Source organism: Embiotoca jacksoni, unplaced genomic scaffold (genome assembly GCF_022577435.1).
Source record: "Embiotoca jacksoni isolate LCO1_2020_lvr unplaced genomic scaffold, fEmbJac1.0.p SCAF_7, whole genome shotgun sequence".
Classification (NCBI taxonomy): domain Eukaryota; kingdom Metazoa; phylum Chordata; class Actinopteri; family Embiotocidae; genus Embiotoca; species Embiotoca jacksoni.
The window spans coordinates 1,683,624-1,701,139 of NW_027185425.1; the positions used below are offsets into that span (position 1 = coordinate 1,683,624).

The 17,516-nt window shown below is 44.4% G+C and overlaps 1 protein-coding gene across 15 annotated transcripts in view; it reads left to right on the top strand.

The window, feature by feature from the left end:
- Nucleotides 1-17,516, top strand: part of pleca (plectin a) — a 94,532-nt gene that overhangs the window by 68,744 nt on the left and 8,272 nt on the right. For 9 of the 15 annotated variants that reach the window (XM_069176254.1, XM_069176256.1, XM_069176263.1 and 6 more), the window contains 26 exons: nucleotides 2,228-2,343; nucleotides 2,872-2,978; nucleotides 3,566-3,685; nucleotides 3,764-3,859; nucleotides 3,988-4,115; nucleotides 4,719-4,812; nucleotides 4,956-5,110; nucleotides 5,411-5,747; nucleotides 6,162-6,239; nucleotides 6,508-6,669; nucleotides 6,806-6,910; nucleotides 7,011-7,106; nucleotides 7,339-7,464; nucleotides 7,726-7,878; nucleotides 8,070-8,224; nucleotides 8,380-8,506; nucleotides 9,009-9,192; nucleotides 9,335-9,355; nucleotides 9,979-10,136; nucleotides 10,234-10,412; nucleotides 10,513-10,651; nucleotides 10,801-11,157; nucleotides 11,396-11,479; nucleotides 11,564-11,668; nucleotides 11,993-12,091; nucleotides 13,784-17,131. In XM_069176254.1, coding sequence (XP_069032355.1) covers nucleotides 2,228-2,343; nucleotides 2,872-2,978; nucleotides 3,566-3,685; nucleotides 3,764-3,859; nucleotides 3,988-4,115; nucleotides 4,719-4,812; nucleotides 4,956-5,110; nucleotides 5,411-5,747; nucleotides 6,162-6,239; nucleotides 6,508-6,669; nucleotides 6,806-6,910; nucleotides 7,011-7,106; nucleotides 7,339-7,464; nucleotides 7,726-7,878; nucleotides 8,070-8,224; nucleotides 8,380-8,506; nucleotides 9,009-9,192; nucleotides 9,335-9,355; nucleotides 9,979-10,136; nucleotides 10,234-10,412; nucleotides 10,513-10,651; nucleotides 10,801-11,157; nucleotides 11,396-11,479; nucleotides 11,564-11,668; nucleotides 11,993-12,091; nucleotides 13,784-17,131 — 6,829 coding nt within the window. Of the gene's footprint in view, nucleotides 1-339; nucleotides 1,455-2,227; nucleotides 2,344-2,871; nucleotides 2,979-3,565; nucleotides 3,686-3,763; nucleotides 3,860-3,987; nucleotides 4,116-4,718; nucleotides 4,813-4,955; nucleotides 5,111-5,410; nucleotides 5,748-6,161; nucleotides 6,240-6,507; nucleotides 6,670-6,805; nucleotides 6,911-7,010; nucleotides 7,107-7,338; nucleotides 7,465-7,725; nucleotides 7,879-8,069; nucleotides 8,225-8,379; nucleotides 8,507-9,008; nucleotides 9,193-9,334; nucleotides 9,356-9,978; nucleotides 10,137-10,233; nucleotides 10,413-10,512; nucleotides 10,652-10,800; nucleotides 11,158-11,395; nucleotides 11,480-11,563; nucleotides 11,669-11,992; nucleotides 12,092-13,783; nucleotides 17,132-17,516 lie in introns of those variants that run through there. The other 6 variants (XM_069176255.1, XM_069176257.1, XM_069176261.1 and 3 more) reach the window with 2 other exon arrangements.

Genomic DNA, 17,516 nt, shown 5'->3' on the forward strand with positions numbered 1-17,516 from the left:
AAATCAAACACGAACATAAATGTCCGGTCAGACTTAGAACTCCTCATTTCATTCATTCATTCATTCATGACATTCAGTTCATTCAACACCACCATTTAGCCTTAAATTATTATCTGCATTAGGGAACACATTATATAATTCATCTACACAAATATAAGACAAGTGTATGTGTTTATGAATTTATTTGTAAGTGATTTAGACTTTCTTTAACTACTTACTGGCTTTAAGGTCAAGAACAGATCTTTTTCACAGCAAACATTTGGATATTATAAGAGCCAAATTACCTTTTTAGAACTGAATCTTATTTATTGTTATTTGTGTCAAAGTGTCCACGAGCGCTTCCTAAACATTTCTGTAACATCCATCTGTTTGCTTTCCGGACACTCACTGTTGCATTAGGAAAAAAAAAAAAAAGCTAAAAAGACTGCAGCTCAGATGAAAACAGTCACATTTTTACCATCATTTTTAAAACTTTTAATTAGTTTCTGTCAACACTTTTTGATGTAAAAAAAATGTTCACAATAACAATCCATTAGAACTGACATGAACTGAAGTGAATTAGCGCTTCTGTCCTCCTCAGTCAGGAAACTGCTCCCTTAATAACCACCTACCGAGCCCCGAGGAGGAGACTTTTATACTCCGAACATGTAGTTTGGGTGGAGTACCACTCCGAGAATGTGTTTGCATAGACAAACAAGTCCTGTGGGAGCGCACACACATACACATACACCCCCACACACAGCAGTAACAGGATACAAAGCAGAGCCTGAGTTGGCATCACTCCGTGTGAAAAAGGAGAGTCTTTTCTTCAACGGTCTGGGTGTATCTCACTTCTGTGAGAGGAAAGGTTGCCCCGAAGCTACGCTCACTGGTGGGTTGGCAGGTTGCAGCAAAACACTGCTGCGCTCGCCTCTCTGCTGTAGATTCCTTCGTGGAGGGAAAGGGGAAGGATGTGCGGAGAGAGCTGCGGCGAGGAGTTTCGAGAAAATAAGAGGAGGATTTTTAAAGCAGCAGGAGTGACTCGAGGATACAAGCAAGAAGGAACTTTTTTTATTATGTTTCCATAGTGTCACATTTTCCGGTTTTTTTCAAATCGAAATCTTGGAAAGCTTTGAAAACTTGGCTGCCGCCACAATGCACTCCCTGAAGAAGAAGTTTAACTCTAAGAGGCGTCTGAACAGCGCCTCCAGCAGCACCGCGGGCTCCGTCAGCGACCTGGACGACCGGGTCATCATGCTGTGCGACGACATCCCCAGGGAGAACTCCTTGGACTCGGGCCGAAGCTCCCGCGGCCACAGGGCCCACTCCAGTCGGGGGTCCGAGGGCGAGGAGCACGAATTGGGATCGGACTCTCAAGCCGTCCACCTGAGCAGAGACAGACTCTCGTACAGACAGGCCTGCTACATGGAGAAAGAACCGCTGCGGGAGTACTACATCCAGAGAGTCGTGCAAGTGTATGAGCAGTATAAATGTGGTCTTATAGAAACTCCTGAGTGTCTTTCTTCTTGGTATTCGTGGGCATGAGATGCACTTCTATCTTCAAAAAGTTCTGACATGCTGCGTGCTTGTTGCTGCATGTTTGTCTCCCCCTGGCAAGAGGCAGTGAAAGGCAGTGTGTCTGTCTTGTGTATTAACTGATGGGGGAATTTTTGATCTTCCCTGGTAGTGGGAGTTGTGTCTTTGCTTGCCCGGTTATTAAGAAGATATCAGGGAGGATATAATCGACCCGCCTCCAGCAACATGAAACATGACATATGTTTTTAACATGCCAGTAGAGCTGCAGCAGTTTGTAGATTAATCGATTATTCATGTGAAAGACATTTAATTGGCATCGATTTTGATGATCAAATTATAATTTTAATCGTTTTTTTTAAAGTGTTTTTTTCTATTTGCAGCATTTTCTGCTTTTTTTGTGTGTCAATAATAACAGCACTCTGAGTATGTTTGGAGTTTGAACTGTTAATCTGACAAATTAAGTTCAGACATGACGTTGTGCTCTGGGAAATCTTAACAGACATCTTTAACTATTTTTTGACACTTTATTGAGGAAAAAGGGTTAAATTCAGAGTATCATCATCAGCAGGCAATTATTTTCAAACAGTGAAAGAATTTGCTCAGATTAGAGCCAAGTCTAGTTATAATAATTTTCTCTCCCACTGAAATGTTCTCACTCGCACACATTTTTGGCAGTAAGTTATTTGACTCACTGTTGCCTCGCTGCCCGCAGGCCCACTCTGATTGATATGAGTCAAGTGTACCGGCAGTCCAACCAGGAGAACCTGGAGCAGGCCTTCAGCGTGGCAGACAGAGACCTGGGCGTCACCAGGCTGCTGGACCCTGAAGGTGAGCCGAGGCACCCTGAACAATTTACTGGAGGGAAGATCTGAACATGTGTTTAGTCTCTTTTTTTTTTTTTTTCTTCTTTTTCTAGGCACATTCGGAATAAATTTTCTATTAGTATTGACCACTGAAAGGGTCAATGCACTTCAAGTATAAGTTTTTAACGGAGGATTTTTTTTTTCTTTAATTTTACAACCTAAACTGTAATGAGAGCACAATTTTACATATTAGAAAACTGAATTGCAAAAAATTAAAAAAAAAAAAAAAAAAATTGTATTCACGTTTGATATTTTTCTGCTGGAAAACAGCAACAAATACGTCAGTGAATGTTTTTGTGTTTTAATATTTTATTTTACCCAATTTAATAGTTTGATAATTCTTAACTCCGTGAAGCACTTTATAAGCGCTATATGAATAAATGTATTATTAATCAGGGTGTTAGCATTGTTTTCAATTTCCAGTTGCTGTATTGTTCCTCTTTCCTCCCAGCATTGTTAACAGTCTCGTTTATCCTGTTGTGTCTCTCTACAGATGTGGACGTGCCCCATCCAGATGAGAAATCCCTCATCACATATGTCTCCTCCCTGTATGATGCCATGCCCCGAGTACCAGACGTCCAGGATGGTGTCAAAGCCAACGTGAGTCCTCCTCTTCCTCTTCATCAAGTAATCGTTCTTCTCAGATCAGTTTAAAGGTTTGTTAGTAGCAGAGACAAGAAAGCGGGTGTTGATTTACATCTTCAACAACAAATGGCAGAAAACAACTGAAAAATTCGTACTTATTTATTTATTTTTACATTGTCGTGATTGTAAGCTTGGCCGATATTTTTATTCGTAACACAGCGATAACGAATGAAGATGCCAATTTACCTTAATATAATATATTGCTCTTAACATTATCGCATTATCATAAAGCAGGACTGAAGTTCAAAGACACGGAAAGCAAGCTAAAAAAGTCATAAATATTCAACTACAGTTTTTTTCATACATTATTAAAATTATGAATTTTCAAAGTATTTGTAGTCCGACTCGCCACATGTTGAATGTTGGTATAAACCTACCGTTGGTCGAATATTTCAGTCGACATTCGCCTCCCTTTCTGCTATCTGTTCGTTACCTATTTTCAAAATCCTCGTCGCAACAGGAAACGACAACAACCTCGAGCTAGCGTCCGACGTGATTTACTCTGTCATCCATTAATCTTGAACATCTGTGTGCATCTTCAGGAGCTGGAGCTGCGTTGGCAGGAGTATTACGAGCTGGTCACCATGCTGCTGCAGTGGATCAGACACCACATCCTCGTCTTCGAGGAGAGGAAGTTCCCCACCAGCTACGAGGAGATTGAGGTGAGTGGATCCGGGAGACGATGTCACGACGAAAAAGAAGCCGACGCTCAGCTTATTTGTTGCGTTTCTCATCTGAAGGTTCTCTGGCGTCAGTTTCTGAAGTTCAAGGAAACGGAGCTTCCTGCAAAAGAGTCCGATAAGAACCGCTCCAAACACATCTACAAATCTTTCGAGGTGAGTTTTTCTCAGCAGGTCGTTTAGATGGTACTTATCACAGTCAGAAGAAAAAAAAAAAAAAAAGTGTCAAAATTCAGGTAATGTTGTTTAACCGTAGTTGACTTTGTGTGGTTGTTACTGTGCAGGGTGCAGTCCAGGCCGGTCAGGTCAAAGTGCCGCCAGGTTACCACCCCTTCGACGTGGAGAAGGAGTGGGGTCGTCTGCACGTCGCCATACTGGAGAGAGAGCGGCTCCTCAGGACTGAATTTGAGAGGTAACCAGGCAACAAAACTAAACCTCATCACATACGCTGTGTTGCCAAAGCAAACTGCAGATGAACGGAAAAAAAAAAAACTGCTGCAAAAACCACAAGGCATGAAAGAACTGAGGATGACTCATCCCCTAATGACGAAGTCCAGTTTGGTTATAAAATTATATTCAGTTGGTTTTTGTGGGGATGGGAAGTACACACATGACAGAATTTCCATCACCTTGGCAACAATCTCATGATAATACAGTCATCAGACAGTAGCTCAAACTTGTTTGGATCACAGGGTAGTAGGCAGGGCGTAGCTTTTGCTTTTGGTTACTTTCGTCTCTACTTTGGTGGATAGACAGAGTTTAACATCTATCATGGCGTTCCTGCATCAGGGATACGAGTTAAAGTTTTTATTCCGCCAGAGGACCGCGTGAGTGATGTCTTTTTTAAATTTTTATATATATATATATATATATATATTATTTAAAACAAATTTTGATCTATATTGCTCGAGAAAGCAAAAAAAAAAACAGTAAGATGGAGCGACCGATTGCCTGGCAGTTGACCTTTTTCCTGAAGTGCTTTTTAACCTTTGACCTCCCCTTTCCCCCCCTGCAGGCTGGAGCGGCTTCAGAGGATCGTCAGTAAGGTCCAGATGGAGTCGGGGGTGTGTGAGGAGCAGCTCAACCAGGTGGAGACTCTGCTGCAGACGGTGAGATGCAAAACTTTGCTCAAAATAATAATAACAATAAAAAAAAAAAACATAACAATATTCTTTTGCCTAAAGCCCTTCTATAAATTATCGCTGCCACAATGACGGATGCATTTTTTTTTTTTCCTTCCTCCGTGTTGCAGGATGTGAGGATGATGAACTCGGGGAAACCTCCTCAGCACACAGCCGAGGTGGAGGCGGATCTGGAAAAAGCAGAGGGAATGATCCGCTTCCTCTTCAATGACGTCCAGCTGCTCAAAGACGGACGCCACCTCCAAGCTGAACAGATGTATCGCAGGTGCAAAAGAAATAAACAATCTTTAAATACTTTTATTTCGTCATTAAACTCAAAACAAACTTTTAATTTCTACCTACTTTTTTCATCAGTTAATCTACAAAAGTGTGTTTTTTAATAATCATTTAATGTTTAATTCAGTAAAATGTTTTTTAGTTTTTTTCCAGCTAAAAACATTTGATATGAAACAAGAAAATCCTAAACTTTGAGAAATTTTGAGATAGATATAAAAAAAAAAAACCGTTTTTTAAATTTTAAATATTTCATCAGTAACTGACATACAGCTTTTGTTTCTGACCGTAGGGTTTATCGTCTCCACGAGAGGCTGGTGAACCTCCGCAGCGAGTACAACCTGCGCCTCAAGTCGGGCGTGACGACCACCCAGATCCCCATGACTCAGGTCCACACCGCCCAGGTCCTGCAGCAGGCCCCCATGAGGGTGCGGCCCGAGCTGGACGAAGTCACCCTGCGCTACACCCAGGACCTGCTGGGCTGGGTGGAGGAGAACCAGCGGCGGGTGGACGACGGGGAGTGGGGCTCCGACCTGCCCACCGTGGAGTGCCAGCTGGGCAGCCACCGAGGCCTGCACCAGTCTGTGGAGGAGTTCCGCTCCAAGATAGAGAGGGCGAAGGCTGACGAGGTGTGTTTACGAGGAACATAAGGGGAATGTACTTCGGGTGGAGCAGAGGGAGACTTTATCGAAAGAAATGTGTGTTTACGAATAAGTGTTTGATTCTTTGAATCATTAAACTAGAAGCGTGGATGATGTCAAAAAATATTAGAAGTAATGTCGTGGATATTTATGGACTGAAATATGCAAATGTAACTGTTCATTGTGAACTTCGCTGTGGAGACTGTGCGCTTTAACACAGTTTGTTTCATGTGCATTTTAGATAAATACTTTATTCATCCCCTCGGGGAGATTCATAAAAACTGTGTTTTTCCTCTTTTTCTGTTTATATGAAGTTTTTCGTTTTTTTTTCTCATTCCTGCTGTGAGTGGTTGCTTGATTCCCCTGTTTTTAATGTGTCTTATTGCCTCCCATCTGCTGCAGAGTCAGATCTCACCGGTCAGTAAAGCTGCATACCGCGACTATCTGGGAAAACTGGAGCTGCAGTACGGAAAGCTCCTGGTAAGTAAAAAAAAAATTAAAATACACTCATAATAAAGATAAACTGACCTCTTGTCAAGTATATGGCTGCTGTGAGTTGTGATTTCTGAATAAAGACATTTATTTTTGATTTTAAACCCTGGCAGAAACTGAGCAGTTGTGATGTTAATCTTCCTGCAGCATCATGGAGACTCAAAAGCAGCCCGAGACTTGATGCTGGCACCCTTTAATCCCTTCCACGTTCCTTCTGAACAAATCTTTTATCAATGTTTCTTCTGTGTCACCGCAGAACTCCTCAAAGGCCCGCCTGCGCTACCTGGTCGAGCTTCACGGCTTCGTCACCGCAGCAACCAAAGAGCTGATGTGGCTGAATGAGAAAGAGGAGGAGGAGGTGAACTACGACTGGAGCGAGCGAAACACCAACATGGCCGCCAAGAAAGAAAACTACTCGGTAAAGTAACAGCGTGATGTTCTCAGAGGTTTTAACCTCGGAGCTCTGCAGCGGCAATGATGATGATGATGATGATGATGATGATGATGATGAAGGCAGTGATACGACCCTGGTTGTTGTTGTTTCCGTGGAGCAGGGTGTGATGAGAGAGCTGGAGCTCAGGGAAAAGAAAATGAACAGCGTCCAGTCCACAGGAGACAAACTGCTGAGAGACGGACATCCGGCCAGGAAGACTATCGAGGTGAGACTCGCTGCGCTGCGAACATGAATAGACATTCACAGATGATTGTTTCTTCCTCATTGATGCCCCTTTTCTTCCCGTCCGTCCTCTCCCTCCTCAGGCTTTCACTGCAGCCCTGCAGACTCAGTGGAGTTGGATCCTCCAGCTGTGCTGCTGCGTCGAAGCCCACCTGAAAGAAAACACTGCCTACTTCCAAGTACGTTCACTCACTTACACCCGAAGACCCGTTTTCACTGAAAAACAGCCTTGAACCCAGTTAATGTCGTCAGTTCTTCCGCAGAGAGTTAGCGTAAAGCACAAAGCAGCTGCGCGTCACTGAATCTGGCGCCCTTTTTGTTTTTGTCTCACCATTTCTGCCTGTCGTTGTGAAGAAAGCTCTGACTTCTTTCACACCACTACAACTTTATTTCTCTTCTGTCTTCGTCTAGTTTTTCTCTGACGTGAAGGACGCCGAGGAGAAGATGAAAAAGATGCAGGACACGATGAAGAGGAAGTACACGTGCGACCGCGCCATCACAGTCACACGGCTGGAGGATCTGCTGCAGGACGCAGCTGTGGGTTCATTCACTTTTCTATTGTCCATTTAAACACATCACGTTATCATCACTTGTCATAATATATTTAGTACTGTGTGATGGCAAATGATGCCATACATCTTTTAAAGGAAAGTTGCAACAGATTCTTCAGCACTGTGGTGAGAGGTCACCGTTTCTGGGAACTCCTCTTCAGATTACATTTCTTTTTCTTAGAGTTTGAAATGGGGAAAACTCTGCCTTTCTGCATATGTAACCTGTTTGTTATTGTGGTCCTCACAGGATGAGAAAGAACAACTGAACGAGTTTAAAACTCACCTGGAAGGCCTGAAGCGGAGAGCCAAGACGGTCATCCAGCTGAAGCCACGAAACCCGGCCACCCCAATAAAAGGAAAACAGCCCGTCCAGGCAGTTTGTGACTTCAAACAGATGGAGGTAAGAAGGAGACCTAACTTGTTTATGGTATTTTCCAAATTTTTCACAGAAATTCTAAGAATCTAATATCCGTGTCCAGCTTTTGTTTAACTTCTGACCTATTACATTTTTTTTCCATATAAAATAAAGAAATATGCGGTATACAGTTCTGTCCTTTTAGCAGTCAGACATCTGTTTTCATCTTCTTCCAGATCACAGTTCACAAAGGAGACGAATGTGCTCTGCTGAACAACTCGCAGCCCTACAAGTGGAGGGTGCTCAATGATAAAGGCAGCGAGGCGTCTGTTCCATCCATCTGCTTCCTGGTTCCACCCGCCAATAAGGATGCTGTGAACAGCGTTGCCGGGTGAGCACCAAATACCAGACAACCGAGTCAAAGGTTACCTGGTGGACGTCGTAACACACACACACACACACACACACACACACACACACACACACACACACACACACACACACAGAGAGAGTCAGGGCACTAACCTCCTGCCTTACCCTCCTCAGACTGGATGGAAACCTCCAGAGGCTGCTGACCATGTGGCTGACAATGTCTGTGGACATGAGGAGCCTGTTGTCATGGCAATACCTGATGAGAGACATCAACATCATCAACACTTGGAACGTCTCCATGGTAACGACACAAAACACTGGAAAAAAAAAAAGTACAGAGAAGGTGCTACAGGAGGTATTTTAAATCACTAAAGAACACCAGATTTATAAAATATAACAGGAATAATTTAACCTTCATGAGGGAAGATTGTTACATCACATGTCGTCACCACTACATTTGATTTATGCTTGTCTATTAGTTATGTACCTTTATGTATAGTACACATAAAAACAAAACTTGAAATGAATAATTTGGAGGGGCTTTGGAGAGTGGATTTGTTTTCTGGTTGTAGTTTTAAGTGTTTTATCTTCTGTTTCTGCTGAATTCATCAGAGAATATTCTTCCTTATCATAATTTGATCTGATTATTGTCGACAGAGGATAAAAAACGTACTTTCCCAAACATATACCTTTACACTCTACTAGTTACTATACCATAATACAGCCCAGCTTTGTATTGAACGAGTGTTTTCATCATGTTTAATATCCATCTTTCCTTCCCTTGTTCATCTGCACCCCTGAAGTTTAAGAGCCTGAGCGTGGAGGAGTACCGACTGGCACTGAGGAACCTGGAGCAGCACTACCAGGACTTCCTGAGAGACAGCCAGGACTCCGAGATGTTCGGGGCCGAGGACCGCATGCAGGTGGAGTCCAACTACAACCGAGCCAACCAGCACTACAACACAATGGTCAGCTCTGCAGAGCAAGGTAAGCAAATCAAAGCAAGGTAAATCATGGCCTGAAACACTGTTTAAAGATTGTGTTGTCATCAGACCATTTCTCAGGCATTTAAGTTGAAATTCATTCACGGTCATCGGTGTGTAAGTTGACTGTTGGATTCACGTTGCAGACTATGTGCCACCCAGAGCAGGTAAGGCGTTTTAAGTTGAAGCGGCCGACGTGCAGTGAGAGCTTTGGACTGGCTGAATGAGACTGTGTGTGCACTGAGGGCTGCTGTGCTGCCATGTTTCATCTCATTCATTAACTCAATCAGCTTCATCATCCTCTCAGATTTTTCGTATTCCTCCTAACTTGGCTTATGAGTACACTCCTCTCTCTGTGCATGGGTTTAATGGCAGCCGATTGTCAGTATTAATCATTGAATGAACAAGTCAGCGAACTGATAAATTAACACTTGTGAAAAATTTGGCAATATGGAACCAATTAAGCATGAAGGTGTACATTTAATGTTTGCAAAATGACACAGACACGTTCATAAATCATGGATAGCAATTGTATTAAAGCCCCAGTGCTTAAAAAAATTATTTAAGTTTTAGATTTTAGGGGCTTCAGTTAAAAACACTGCACCACAATACAGTTGATTCTGAACAAATAATGACTGAATAACTTTCAAATCCTAAAACTAATACCATTTTATGTATTTGTTTGATATTATTAGCTGTATCTTACGTGTAATTTAGAACTCAAACTAAAAAAACAGCTCCTTTATCCTGAATTTGTTTTAATTTCATCAATATGTTTTGTTCCAACCAGGAGAGCAAGACGAGACTGTGTGTAAGATCTACCTGACGAAGATCAAGGACCTTCGTCTGAGGCTGGAGGGCTGCGAGAATCGAACGGTGACGCGTCTTCGCCAGCTCGTGGACCAGGAGCCGCTGAAATCCTGCGCGCTGAAGACGGCCGAGCAGATGGTATCATGATCGGAACTAAAAACAAAAACAGACAGGCAGTAGCAGAAGGAAAACAAATAATTAAACTCTTAACTTGTTTCTTGTGTTTCTCTGACAGAAAGTCCAGTCTGAGTTGGAGGGCTTGAAGAAAGACCTGAACTCCGTGTCTGAGAAGACGGAGGAGGTTCTGGCGTCTCCTCAGCAGTCCAGCTCCGCCCCGATGCTGCGCTCCGAGCTGGACATCACTCAGAAGAAGATGGACCACATCTACGGCCTCTCCTCCGTCTACCTGGACAAGTGAGCCTTTTTGGGATTCTCTAAACGCCCGCTGATGCTTTTAAAGCTGTGACTGCTTTTTATCTAAAGTATAAACCTCTTCTTTTTTTTTTGTCTTCAGGCTGAAGACCATTGACGTCGTCATCAGAAACACTAAAGATGCCGAAGACACGCTGAAGAATTATGAGACTCGTCTGCGCGAAGTCAGTAAAGTGCCGGCTGATTCGAAGGAAGTGGAGGACCAACGCAATCAACTGAAGGTAAGCTGTCGAGATGTTTACAATTCATTCATATCCTTAATCACTTTTCATATTTAATTCAGCACCGTGTCATGAATGATGCACCAGTCTGCCCCCGGTTTGGTTTTAAACTGGACTTTAGGTGATGACTTTCCTTTTTCCTCTGACAGTCGTTGCGCGCTGAAGCCGAGACCGACCAGGTGGCGTTCGACCGCCTTCAGGACGAGCTCAAGAGGGCGACAGCCATCAACGACAAGATGACGAAGATTCACAGCGAGCGCGACGCCGAGCTGGAGCACTACCGTCGGCTGGTCGGCAGCCTCCTGGAGCGCTGGCAGGCCGTGTTCGCACAGATGGACCTGAGGCAGCGGGAGCTCGACCTGCTCGGCCGCAACATGAACTCCTACCACGGGAGCTACGAGTGGCTCATCCGCTGGCTCGGAGAGGCGAGGCAGAGGCAGGAGAAGATCCAAGCCGTGCCGGTCGGCGACAGCAAGGCTCTCAAGGAGCAGCTGGCAGAGGAGAAGGTAATGTAACAGGGAAGAATGAGCTGTGTGGGGTAACTGGGAGGAAAAGGCACTGCGCCCTCTGGTGGTCACTCTGAGCTGTAGCAGGGTTTCGGCATCATAAAAACTTTTCTTACTGACTTTAAATCACTCGCTGGCTGTTATGAATGTGAGTTATTTAGCAGAATTAGGCTTTAAAAGTGTAAGAAAAAAGATGTCACTAATGGTGAAATATCATTTATTACTTTTACATTTACAGAAACTCCTGGACGAGATTGAGAAAAACAAAGACAAGATTGAAGGTTGCCAGAAAAATGCAAAGGCTTACATCGACTCAGTCAAGGTATACACTGATATTTTCAATTTTACAGCAAAAGAAAGTTTGTTTCCCGGCTTGACTTAAATTTCTTTTCAAATTTTTTTTTAGGATTACGAGTTCCAGCTTTTGACATACAAAGCCCTCCAGGATCCCATCGCATCCCCTCTGAAGAAGCCCAAAATGGAGTGTGCGTCCGATGATATCATTCAAGAGGTGGGTGTTACAAACACAGTTCTGATGCCTCATCGTCACCGGCTCTTGTTAAAGCTTCGAGTGATCGTTTGACATTTAGGGAAATGCACTTTTGTTTTTATTCTCGCTGAGATTTAGATGTGAAGATTGATTCATGAATATGAAAACCGTACTTTAAATAAGCTTGTGATTAGCTTATATTTGTACAAAGTTTGGAAATACGGGAAAAGTTCTGTCCTGGATCTGTTCAAATACCAGAAAACCTTAATTTAGTTGAGTGACTTTTTGTCATTGCTGTGTGGATTGTTGTATAGAAAATAAGTGAACACAGTTAAATTCTTTCAGTACGTCACGCTGAGAACCCGCTACAGCGAGCTGATGACTCTCACCACCCAGTACATTAAATTCATCACGGACACGCAGCGCCGCCTGGAGGACGACGAGGTAATTGCACACACTCTGCCGTCACGGCAGCAGAAGGCGTCTGTGGAAAACCTGAATCCCCACTAACATAAACGATGCGTCTCTTACCTGTTAACCGGTTCATGTATGGGAAATCATTTGTCATCACAAACTACCAAAATGTTGGCACTCCAAATTCCAGGTCCTGTTACTGAGAAAAGTCATCAGGACAGTGGTGAAGCAAACTGTTTCATCCCAGTGTTGCTGCACGTCACATCCCCACTACAGTATCTGTCTCTCATTCCCCCACACTGTGTATTTAGTCAGGTCATGTCACACAGTCTGTAAACATGACTCTGATTTGGCTTCAGGCTTCAGCCCTGAATTCAGTCACATTTTCAAACTGCTTTGTCCAACAGTTTTTATTTGATATTTGCTTCTTTATTTCCTCTTGAACCCCCCTCCTCCCCCGCCCCCCCCACCTCCACACTTTGGCTCGCTGTCTCCTCAGATGCATTATTTTTGAACCCTTTACTTTCCCCCCCCCACCCCTTTTTATTCTTTTCTAACTTCCTGTTGTGTTTGATCCTTTTTGACCTGCTCGCCAGTGCTTTGTCATGATGAATATTAGTCACGCGCTTAAGAGATGAATTAACCGCAAAGCACCAGGTATTTAAAAAAACATCCCTCTCGGCCCCACGTCATCCGTCTCTCCATCAGATCCTTGTCCGTAGTGACGGGAAGGTTCACAAGTCTTTGGAAACCTTTTGTAATTGATCATTAATTGGCTGCAGATTCCTGAACTTCTAAGAGCTTTGGCTTTGCTATTGTAAATATCAACTTTTGAAGTAGAATGAAGTTTGAAATTTAAAAGCAATGATAAAGTATAACAAGGTTTCTCAACTGTTGAACCTTCCTTGTAGGTATCCGTCCCCTGTACTCAACCCTGCACACTTACCATTCTTACTAAACAGTAGAACTCATCTCCATGTTTTCTGCATCTCTTGTCAGAATTAGTCTCACTCTGTCCTGGATTTCTGTCTGACATTAATTTATCCAAGCTTACTTTGTATTTTATGTTCCATGAACTCATGCTGCGTTTGCTGCATCATTTTATTCTTATACATGAATTTATTCAAATTATTCGGCTGTTTCTTAACTTCATTATTTAGGTATTTGGCATCTTTCTGTCTGCGCTTGATACTTTTTGCATGCTGCTAATTATTAATTCCTTGCCTATTTCTTCTCAGTTACTATAGCTATACATTTTACTGAAAGCTGCTTCGCTTGGAGACGCTGCTTTAAGCCAGAATATCAAATGGTGACTGAAATATGCAACAATTTCCCCCTTAGAAACTCCATTTTTACTTATATTAACATACAGAACTGTAAACATTACCAGGCTTTATTACAGAGACCATATACAACGCAGATCAATTCAAATACAAATGCATGAAAGCAAAGTGTAGTGTCGTCCCGTGCTGTGAAGTAAAGTGTCATTCTGTGTGCCATACATTAAATGACAAGCATTTCCCAATACAGTATTTACCCTCTAGTTAAAAGCTCTGTCTGTTGTGGATTAAAAGCTTTAACTGTAACATATTCTCATGTATTTACATGTTTATGTACCTACATGTGTTATAACTACTTTCATATTGAAGTTTTATGTTATAATCTAACACGTCTAACATTCTCTCAATTCCCTTTATTCCCTCTTTGCTTCGACTAATACAGAAAGCTTCTGAAAAACTAAAAGAAGAGGAGAGGAGAAAGATGGCAGAGATTCAGGCTGAGTTAGATAAGCAGAAGCAGTTGGCCGAAGCTCACGCTAAATCTGTGGCCAAAGCGGAACAAGAGGCCGAGGAGCTGAAATCGAAGATGAAAGAGGAGGCCAATAAGAGGCAGGATGTTGCAGTGGATGCTGAGAAACAGAAGCAGAACATCCAGCAGGAGCTGCATCACGTCAAGAGTTTGTCTGAGCAGGAGATCAAGTCCAAGAATCTGCAGCTGGAAGAGGCGCTAGTGAGCCGCACCAAGATCGAAGAGGAAATCCACATAATCCGAGTGCAGTTAGAGATGACGATAAAACAGAAAGGCACGGCTGAGGCCGAGTTACAGAAGCTCGGAGACAGGGCTGCTGAGGCCGAGAAGCTCCGGAAAGCTGCTCAGGACGAGGCAGAGAGGCTTCGCAAGCAGGTGACCGAGGAGACTCAGAAAAAGAAGAATGCCGAAGACGAGCTGAAGCGCAAATCTGAAGCAGAAAAAGAGGCGTCCAAGCAAAAGCAGAAAGCGCTGGACGACCTGCAGAAATTTAAAATGCAAGCCGAGGAGGCGGAGAGGCGCATGAAGCAGGCTGAGGTGGAAAAACTGAGGCAGATTAAGGTGGTAGAGGAGGTGGCGGTGAAGTCCGCTGCCACGGAGCTGCAAACCAGATCAATTTCGTTCAACGAAAAGGCAACAAAACTGGAGGAATCTCTGAAGAAGGAGCAGGGCACCGTTCTCCAGTTGCAGGAGGAAGCTGAAAAACTCAGGAAACAACAAGAGGAGGCGAACAAAGCCAGGGAGCAGGCCGAGAAAGAGCTCGAAACGTGGAGGCAAAAAGCCAACGAGGCTCTCCGCTTGAGGCTCCAAGCCGAGGAGGAAGCTCAAAAGAAGAGTCAGGCTCAAGAGGACGCAGAGAGGCAGAAGGTTGAAGCGGAGCGAGACGCCAAGAAAAGGGCTAAAGCTGAAGAGGGTGCGCTCAAGCATAAGGAGAATGCAGAGAAAGAGTTGGAAAAACAGAGGAAGTTTGCCGAACAAATAGCTCAACAGAAACTGTCTGCAGAACAAGAATGCATCCGCTTGAAGTCCGACTTTGAACACGCCGAACAGCAGAGAGGCCTGTTGGACGACGAGCTCCAGCGTCTGAAAAACGAGGTGAACGCCGCCGAGAAGCAGAGGAAACAACTGGAAGACGAGCTGGCTAAAGTCAGGAGCGAAATGGACGCTCTGTTGCAGATGAAGATTCAAGCTGAGAAGCAGACGCTGTCCAACACAGAGAAGAGCAAACAGCTTCTCGAGTCAGAAGCGCTGAAAATGAAACAGCTCGCCGAGGAAGCTACGAGGCTGAGATCAGTCGCCGAGGAGGCGAAGAAGCAGCGGCAGGTCGCCGAGGACGAGGCGGCGCAGCAGAGAGCCGAGGCCGGAAAGATCCTCAAGGAGAAACTGGCCGCCATAAACGAGGCAACTCGTCTGAAGACCGAGGCAGAGATCGCCCTGAAAGCTAAAGAAGCTGAGAACGAAAGACTCAAGAGGAAAGCTGAGGACGAAGCGTATCAGAGGAAGCTGCTGGAGGACCAAGCTGCTCAGCATAAGCAAGAAATTCAAGAGAAAATCACGTACCTGAAGAGCTCGTCTGACTCTGAGCTCGTGAGACAAAAGACTATCGTGGAAGAAACTCTGAGGCAGAAGAAGGTGGTCGAAGACGAGATTCACATCATCAGGATCAACTTTGAGAACGCATCGAAAGAAAAGTCCGATTTGGAGGGAGAGTTAAAGAAACTGAAGGGCGTCGCAGACGAGACGCAGAAGAGCAAACTCAAAGCTGAAAAAGAGGCAGAGAAACTGAAAAAGCTCGCCGCAGAGGAAGAGAAGAAGAGGAAAGCAGCTGAGGAGAAGGTGAAGAGGATTACTGCGGCAGAGGAAGAGGCGGCTCGGCAATGCAAAGCAGCCCAGGAGGAAGTCGATCGGCTCAAAAAGAAAGCCGACGAAGCAAACAAACAGAAAGACCAGGCTGAGAAGGAGGCAGAGAAGCAGGTCGTTGTGGCCAAAGAGGCGGCGCAAAAATGCACCGCTGCCGAGCAGAAAGCTCAAAATGTCCTCAGTAAGAATAAAGAGGACATTCTCGCTCAGGAAAAGATGAAAGAAGAGTTCGAAAATGCAAAGAAACTCGCGAAAGCAGCGGAGAAAGCCAAAGAGAAAGCGGAGAAAGAGGCCGCCTTGCTCCGTCAAAAAGCCGAGGAGGCTGAAAAACAGAAAAAAACTGCAGAGGATGAAGCTGCTAAACAGGCCAAAGCTCAAAAAGATGCAGAGAGGCTGAGGAAAGAGGCCGAGCAAGAGGCCTCCAAGCGAGCGGCGGCCGAGGCAGCAGCTCTGAAGCAGAAGCAGCAGGCTGATGCGGAGATGGCCAAACACAAAAAACAGGCCGAACAAGCACTCAACCAGAAGTCTCAGGTAGAGAAGGAGCTCGGGGTGGTTAAACTGCAGCTCGATGAAACCGATAAGCAGAAGGCAGTGTTGGATGAGGAGCTTCAACGAGTTAAAGGTGAAGTAAACGACGCAGTCAAGCAAAAGGCACAGGTGGAGGATGAACTGTCCAAAGTTAAGACCCAGATGGACGTGCTGCTGAAACTTAAGCTCAAAATTGAGGAAGAAAATCGGCAGCTCATGAGGAAAGACAAAGATAGCACGCAGAAACTACTGGCAGAAGAAGCAGAGAAAATGAAGAGCCTGGCGGAGGACGCTGCTCGACTTAGCGTGGAGGCAGAAGAAATAGCCAGACAGAGGCAGACTGCGGAGTCTGACTTGGCTGAACAGAGAGCGCTTGCAGAGAAAATGCTAAAGGAGAAAATGCAGGCCATCCAGGAGGCTACCAAACTGAAAGCTGAAGCAGCGGAGCTCCAGAAACAGAAGAACCAGGCACAGGAAAAGGCTAAAAAACTCCTGGAGGACAAACAGCAGATCCAGCAGCGCCTCGACAAGGAGACCGAGGGCTTCCAGAAATCTCTCGAGGCCGAGCGGAAGAGGCAGCTCGAGGTTTCAGCCGAAGCAGAGAAACTGAAACTGAGGGTGAAAGAGCTCAGTGGTGCTCAGACAAAAGCCGAAGAGGAGGCGAAGAAGTTCAAGAAACAAGCCGACGAAGCAAAAGCTCATCTTCAGCAGACGGAAAAACAAACGACGGAAACTGTCGTGCAGAAGTTGGAGACGCAGAGGCTGCAGAGCACGAGAGAGGCAGACGACCTGAAGAAAGCCATAAGTGACCTCGAAAACGAGAGGGCGAAACTGAAAAAAGAGGCGGAGGAGCTTCAGAAAAAATCAAAAGAGGTATTGTGAGCTGAATTAACATTGTCAGTCAATTCGTTGAACCCGTTTGATTAACACGATCCTGTTCAACACTAACTACAGCACGATGGTGGTAGGAACACGTTTCATGTAAATTGCAGAAACATCCAGCAATTTATATGAAAGTCAATCAAAACACAACAGCGCAGAGTTAAAATGGTTACTAGTGACACATTAAATGAATGATTTGACGTGTTTATAGCTTCATGGCAGAAAGTCAAACCAAAAGATCAACACTACTCTGTACACTAAATATGAGGCTAAAGCCAGGAGATCTTTTGACCAGTCCTAATGCTAAGCTAGGCTAACCAGCTGCTGCCTGTAGCTTCATATTTACTGGACAAACATCAGAATTGTATGGATTCCC